At 47.3% G+C, this 8,095-nt stretch overlaps 1 protein-coding gene across 1 annotated transcript; it reads left to right on the forward strand.

The window, feature by feature from the left end:
* Nucleotides 1–2,231: 2,231 nt before the first annotated feature.
* On the forward strand, nucleotides 2,232–7,177 carry LOC119102157 (uncharacterized; the record flags this gene model as incomplete). The annotated part of the gene is made up of 4 exons (XM_037225507.1): nucleotides 2,232–2,365; nucleotides 2,542–2,677; nucleotides 4,627–4,747; nucleotides 7,038–7,177. Coding segments are annotated over 4 exons (531 nt in total), but the record flags the coding sequence as incomplete, so codon positions are not given.
* Between the last annotated feature and the right edge of the window lie 918 nt (nucleotides 7,178–8,095).

Consider the following 8,095-nt stretch of genomic DNA (forward strand, 5'->3'; position numbering starts at 1 on the left):
GCGTCACGTATTTGCTGTTGAACTCGACCATGGCGCGTACAAACGATCTGATTATTCCAATTGTGCTGACGACGTGAGCTCCTCAGTGCAACTGCAAAGAGCATTACACAAACAGATCAGTACTAATGGCCTTAGATTGCTCTCTTAAAGGCCTATGGAACTTTATCATCTCATGTACCGGTTGCTTTGACAGCAACGTGTGTCTCCTCAAGCCGATGCCTCACACCAAAATAATTTCGGCGTGTTTTTAATACTCTGGAGAAGTTACATCGTACTTTTGAGCTGTCACCCAAAGAAGAAAATCGAATCGTAAAAAATGCCAGGTTATGGACAGAGTACACTCACCATACATATATGTATATATGTATATATATATCTATATCTATATATATATATATAAACATATATCTATACATATATATATATATATCTATATGTATATATATATATTATATATATATATATTATATAATATATATATATATAATATGTATATATATGTGTATATTGTATGGTGTGTGTGTGTGTGTGTGTGTGTGTGTGTGTGTGTGTGTGTGTGTGTGTGTGTGTGTGTGTGTGTGTGTGTGTGTGTGTGTGTGTGTGTGTGTGTGTGGTGTGTGTGTGTGTGTGTGTGTGTGTGTGTGTGTTTAACTAGAATTATCTACTGAATCAGCATTGGCGAGCTTTTTGACGCATCGTTCTAGTTTTCGGTCTTTAATGTGGCATCATCGCTTAGTATTAAAGATGGTTCGTACAAAATTACCTTATATATTCATCGCTCCTTACATTCTTATGTTTTCGAGCTCCTACTTTATAGTCAGAGAAGGCATGGAGATGGCGGCACCGCTATTGGAAATCATCTTTTAATACGGAGAACAGAAATGAAACATTACTAATAGAATTGAGACGGAGTCCATATTTTTCACTTGACCACATATAAGAGACACTCATAATGGGAAGCACTACAAAGACACAATGATAACAACTATTGCCACAATCGCATCAATAATACTCACCGCTCACCACCTAATAGCTCAAAAGTTGTGCAAGAGTTGTTTGTCTGTTTAGGGCCAGAGAGAGCCCGTTTAATGAATATTGTTTCCCAAAGTTGAAGGCGTCTTCCGCCACCGCACGTCCGTAAAATGTCAGTGTTGTTCGTCAGCTGTTGTCGTGTCAATGCCATGTCGTGTTCGTGTCGCATGTGGTCCAGAGGTGCCCCGTCATGTAAATGCATTGTCGGGCGTCGTGAGAGTGTCGTTGTGGGTCACATCAATGTAGTGTATGGAATGAAGTTTGCAGCCTTCGATGTTGCACTTGAATTGATGCACTCCATTGGTACGTTTTAGTTTGCCGGGTTTGTCTGGGCTGTTTCTCATAAGAAAGTTAGATATTTTCTTGTTACGATCATAAATGACGATGTTCATTTTGTGGTCATTATTTGCCTTTAATGTGTCGAGAGATAATTTCCCGTAAAGCTTTTTCGTATTGTTTATGGGCAGATGTCACTTGACCCTGACAATACAGTTGGACGGTTGGTTGGATATGATTGACATCCACTACATATATATATATATATATATATATATATATATATATATATATATATATATAGTGGGTGTGCTCTGCACGCATATGTGCGCACATACAGTTCACTCCACGATACAAATTTGTGTGTTTACCAGCGTTTAACAGTTTTGCAGGTATCCCATACAATATTCACTATTCCACATATGGAATGAAATGGGCATCCTCAGCATGGAATGGATCACTTCTGATCAAACACATTATAACTTGTTTACGCAAAATGGGAAATGAACGGGTCAATATACCTTAAAACCATTTGCTAGTAAGACCACCCCCCTCCCCCCACAATCTACCCCCCCCCCCACCCTGGGACGTCACTTCGCTCAATCGATGTCACCTGTGACGGGACGTGACGTCTGCCACCCAGGTGCCAGAGGGATGTGACGTCTGCCGCCCCAGGTGCCAGAGGGATGTGACGTCTGCCGTCCCAGGTGCCAAAGGGATGTGACTCCTGCCGCCCCAGGTGCCAGAGGGATGTGACGTCTGCCGCCCCCGGTGCCAGAGGGATGTGACGTCTGCCGTCAGGTACCAAAGGAATGTGACGTCTGCCGTCAGGTGCCAGAGGGATGTGACGTCTGCCGCCCCAAATACCAGAGGAATGTGACGTCTGCCGTCAGGTGTCAGAGGGATGTGACGTCTGCCCTCAGGTGCCAGAGGGATGTGACGTCTGCCGTCAGGTGCCAACGAGCGGCGATCGCGCTCGTCGCCGTCTTCGTCGCCGTCAACGATGTCCAGGGCGCCGTGTTCTCCGTGGGTCATGCCAATGCCATTGGGCGTGCAGGTTAGTGATGCATGCTGGACTGTGCGCAGGGACGGTGAACATGGCAACGAAACAAACCAGCTTCTCCGCTGATGCAGGCTCGGTCATATACAAATACGTGTGCTTATGCGTTATGCCGGTAGTCTATCAGGTGCGGGTGAGGGATAAGTGGTCGCTTAGTCATATTTTTATTTCAGGAAACCTACGTTTCACCAACATCATGGCGGACGATGTGAAGGGATGGCGTTTCCAGGAGGGCTACTACGAGTGCAGAGAGAGGGGCTACTACTACGTCTCTTTTCACGGACTCTCCACGCACGCTGTTCCTACGACGTGAGTGACCTGTCATGCATACACCAGCTGCTGTAAACTCATTCAGAACCTTAGGTACAGTGTGCCGTCTGCGTACCAGGAAACATCCCCTTTCAAGATTGTCATTTACAGTTGCCTTCATTCTTGCCACTGACTGGTCTGCACCCTGGTCAGTATGCAATCTTCCTGCGTCGTTTTAAAATTGTTTACGACTTTGACAACTGCAATTTCTCCCGCGCTAGCACTCCGTTATCGTCGCTTTGGATCCCGTCTGATTCCTCACGGAATGTGACAAAATAAATATTAACACACGCTCGGGTGGGGGTCAGTTTGACCTCCCCGACAGATTTTACAAAAAAAAGACTGAACGGCGCGACGAAGCCGCGCTGAACTGCAGAGCTGTAGCTAATTGAATAGCGGATCTTTTGGCTCAAAAACTACATGTTCACGGTGCCGATGCTGATACAGAGATCGAAGTCAGACCGTGGCTGTCGGAAAAGACAATATCTACGGAATCGTTTATTTGGGTGCGACAACGGAGTGTTAGCCGAAGCCATTTGTCTCTGTAATAGTTTCTTAGGCGAAAAGCGATCGAGTTTAGGCCTACTCAAATTACATTGACCTAGGGTCAGGTGTCTATGCCAAGCCGAGGAATACGGGAACTGCAACAAACATCTTCCATGAACATCGCAAAGTTCAGAGTAGGTCTCTGGCCTAAAATGACCCGGGCCAACATGTTGTCTTGGAAACATACCGCCTAGCGTGGGCCTTGCCGTTAATTCCATTGTAAAAATCAAAACAATCTCGCAGGATTTTGGTCACCATTACTTTCTAAAGGTCAAATAACGTCACTGTTCTTAAATAAGCGCCAGTAAGCTTTTTCTTAGAACAGGTATTTAGGTTCAAGGCGGTTGCATGAGAAGGTCTGGGAGCGTTTTCGACACCAATCATGAGTTTTACATTGCTTGACCTTATCTTACCCAAAGATCGTAACCTAAGAGCCCTAAATTTTGACAAAAGTGCGTTCATATACAGGTCATCACGCGATGTAAATTTGGAGCCTCTAGCTCTCTCAGTTTCTGAGATATCAACGGGGTCGAATTGGCCTCCGGCCTCCGCCAGAGGGGAAGGTATTCAACCGGCAACCCGGACGCGTGTTAAACAAATCGAGCGTTACGTGGTATAAAACTATCAGCCACGTTATACTGGCCCATTTATTACGTGGGGCCTGTGGGGGTCTGGTTGATTGAAATCAGACCACGTACCAAAGGTAACGTGACATCACCTGAGATCATTCTATTGCCATCCCTCACATTGACTTCGCATGACTTTGCCTTTGCAACCTTCGTGTGCGTCGATGTTAGCGGCACACTGCGAAGATCTGCTGGTATGCTCTGAGTGGTTTAAGTTTTGGCACATTACCGGACTTGGCTTTGACTTTTATGAACCATTACATGAAAAATGCTGCGGACAAGTCATTTCGATTCTTCTAGGGCCAACTTTCGTTCGCCACGCTTTTGTTGGATAACTTATCATGAACTGTCGAATTTGACATAGTGCCACCTTGCTCTAGAATGGTCTCGGCAATTGCTGCGACAATAATGACGTTTGTTGTGTTTACCACTTCACATTACCATCTTGTGGTGGTGATATGGAATACCAAACCGGTCTGGTGTATCGGGAGCTAATTATGCGTCACAGTAACATCGATCATTCACAGGTTTACATTGCACAAGTAGATCATAGGCAAGTGATGGCGGGATCGTGACTGACTGCATTGTATGATAGACGCCTTCGACAAAAATACAATGGGGCGGCATCAACGTCAGCCGTGTTCACGAGCGTAACAACTCATGACCCCTTCAACGGAGAACAGGCACAGGTGAAGAATGTGTCTTTACTAAATGCGCACGATGACCAGCGCTGGCTATTTGACATGCCATTACGACATCCGCCTTTCGTTCTTCCAGTCTGGTGCTGCACAAAAACTCGGAGGAGGTGCTGGCAGGATACGGCAGCGGCACTGACTACAGCACCGCCAGCAACTCCGGCATCGTCTTGCTGGGACTGGGTGACAAACTATCACTGCACGTAAGCAAAACGACTCTTATAGGCGAATGTCAACACCACTATCAGTACGCTACCATAGCATGAGTACTCACGCGGTATGGCGGAAGTTCGCCTTGTATTTCTGTGTTGCATTGTGACAGAACTTAACCGTTGCATTGCCAGGGCTGAAGTGAACGATATGCCTAGAACCGCTGGGGTCATCCCGCCGAATGCGCACGCCCGGTGGGTTGAAAGTGTCATCCGGACCCCACCAAAGTCATTGGGAGGCCAAAACTGAATGTTCTCAGAAGCACCAACTTTTCTGTTTTTGGTGATTCTACAAAGACAATGATTGTGACTGGTCCAATTCCGGTACAAACCAGACAAACAGTGCTGTCTGGAACCATGTAAAACCAACAAACAATGCCGTCTGGAACCGTGCAAAGTGACATCCAGCTCCAGCCGTGCACCCTCTTCATCTCCAGATCTCTTTATCGGGCGCGTGTTAATCCAAACAGAAGTGAATCACCGGTCAGTCCTACGTTGTGTTGCGTCTGCCATCTGATCAATGGCCTCACAGGTCCAGTAAATATCTTCAAAAGGTACAGATTTCAAGCTCAAAGTCCCTGGGCCAATGCTTGTATAGCTCCTCAACTAGCAGCGATCACATCAGCGTGTTCATTTGCCTCAGAATCGTGCCATGATATAAACAAAGGTTTCAGGTAAATGCAGGTTTAGTTCAAGTCACGTCAGTTCACTTTAGGTTAATTTATATTTTCCTTTTTCCGTACTTCCTCTGCGTCTTTCTTCTAATTTTCCGTTTGACACAAATGCCAATTCTTGTAACACACACATTGTTAGTCTGATGCCCACAAGCTCAGCACTTACAGGCATGGGCGCTGTTATTGATCTCGCTAAAATTTGCACGGTATGACGGACCCTATCTCACACGCACAGCGGAACCAGTCGATTGATTATATTAAAACAATACGAAATTAGACAGGATGCTGCGTATTGCTGCCTGAAAAAGTATACATGGCCATGCAAGACACCTCACTTACAATACCATGACTATGTGACTGAACCCAGCAACTCTTCTACCATATATAACGTCAATCATCAGGTCGGTGCGGAGAATTGTGAAGGCTTACCTAGCATGGTTTTGGAAGTTACTCCAGAAACTCAAAGATGTAAGAGTAACACATCCTTCTGGCGGCCGCCTGTAACGCCCCAGGCGGACACCAGGTAAGCTTTGGCACCAACCTGCTGCAACTTCCTGAAAAGTGTACTCATTGTACTCAAAGTGTATTCAACAGTACCCATTAATGCATCACAGTTTTGCACGTGCGAACGATAAATAAAGACGTGGGATACAGTATCTGCCAGTTTTAATTGTTGAACGCAAATCTGGGACTCCAGATCTGAAGGTTTTAGATGTCCTGTTTTGTATGACGTAATATTTGAAGGTAAGGTGCTGAGAGTTTAACGTAAAAGCACTGCATGCAGCAAGAATAGCAAATTGATTTCCTTAACAAATACGTTAACTGGAGATTTCATTGCAGATCGGTGCAAAAATCAATTTGCTTAACACGAGGCACCTCACTGTGTGCGTGTAATTTAAACGCCCTGGTCGCCGTTGCGCATATAACCCAAACCCAATTTTGAGTGTCGCTACTCCAACGGGGCCCGCGCGCACATGTGGATCCCAGGTATTTCGAGATTTCCCTGAGCTAGATAAATAATTTGGAAACCCCTGAGCAACCACATGTCCTTCCTCGCCGCCCAGACTAGCTCCGAACAGCAGCGTGTCGAGCACTACGCCACGGATAATTCAAGGCACCACACAATAGGGAATGCTCTGGTGGTTCATGTCCATCAGTCATTGGCGGCCGCGGAACGTTTATGGGACCAAAGCATGGATAAACGCGTCTAAAATTCTATTGTAATTGAATGTCCCTTCCAATAGCCGTTATTGCATTTGGTCTTTTCCGTAAATGATGACTTTAAAATACACCTATCGGATGGTGCTTCCATCCAGTGTGCGGCGGTGTTGACCACCTGTGACCTGTCGACAGGTGATCGCCGGTCACACATGCCCTGTCGGCAGGTGATCACCGGTCACACATGCCCTGTCAGCAGGTGATCATCGGTCACACATTCCCTATCGACAGGTGATCACCGGTCACACATTCCCTATCGGCAGATGATCATCGGCCACATATGACCTGTCGGTAGGTGACCCCCGGACACATGCGACCAGTCGGCAGGGTGATCATCGACCGCATATGATCTGTCGGCAAATGATCACCGGTCACACATTCCCTGTCGACAGGTGATCACCGGCGACATTCACGAGTCAGAGAACAGTCGGCGCAACTACGTCACTCTGAGCGGCTTCAAGGTCGCCGACAGCCCTGGAGGCCCGGTTGGCCCCCCCGGCGCAATTGGCGCCGCTGGCTCACTGGGGGCCGGGTGCGCAGTGCGTCCCGTTTCCCCCGTTGGCCCCGTTGGCGTCCTAGGCCCCTGGTGTGGGACCCATTGTCGGGCTCGGAGGCTACCCGTTCTTCCCTCGTCCCCCAGCGGGTAGCGTTAGCCAATCGCGGAAGACTAATTCGCTAGACCCTAAGCCCCGTGGTGCTTTAGCCCCGATGTACTTACCCTAAGACACGAACATGGATTGCTTGGAGACGCTGCTGCCTCGTGGAGTTTGCGAAACTGCGTGTGTGAACGGAATCTATTGCGTCACGCACGGCTTGGACAGTATTTGCGCGTACTCCTACATGGGCAGTACTCCCGAGCTCAACTCCATCGCAGTTGTCAGGAGGGAAAGTAAAACACATGGCGTACGAGTGTACACTAGATGTGTGGTTATGCGTGTCCATGTAGAGTGATGCCCCTACACTGTCTAAGCTGGGCAAGAATACATAAATTTTTGTAGCGCTGCCGAGTTTCCAATTAAGACAATGGATGCAACGACTCACAGGGCGCGTAAGTGCTCGAGAGCACTAACAAGGCTAAAAAGGAGTGTTTGCAGTAATGAAATGGCCACCAGCTGTGAGGACATTTGCCCGTACAAGCCAGAGTGCTAAAGTTGTGTGTGGCATGAAACGCGTATTCACACAACTCGTACAGAAAACATTGGATGTCGGTCAAAATATCAAGCAGAACTTCTAGGTCTTCTAGCTCTTGCCTGACCTGCTTCTAGGTCTTACTTGAGTAGCAAAGGTACTGTACACGGCCTTTACAAGGAGTAATTGTAATAAGGATGTAGCCTCCGTAGTCTGCAGCGGTGAATGGGCCGCTTTTCACCACAGCGCAGGAATGAAGGCAGCGCCGCCGTTTGCTCCCCCGGCACAGCGCGTGCGGCTAGTGGTCTCTTCAGGCCTTGTC

Source organism: Pollicipes pollicipes, unplaced genomic scaffold (genome assembly GCF_011947565.3).
Source record: "Pollicipes pollicipes isolate AB1234 unplaced genomic scaffold, Ppol_2.1 Scaffold_5686;HRSCAF=6726_pilon_pilon_pilon, whole genome shotgun sequence".
In the NCBI taxonomy this organism is placed as follows: Eukaryota; Metazoa; Arthropoda; class Thecostraca; order Pollicipedomorpha; family Pollicipedidae; genus Pollicipes; species Pollicipes pollicipes.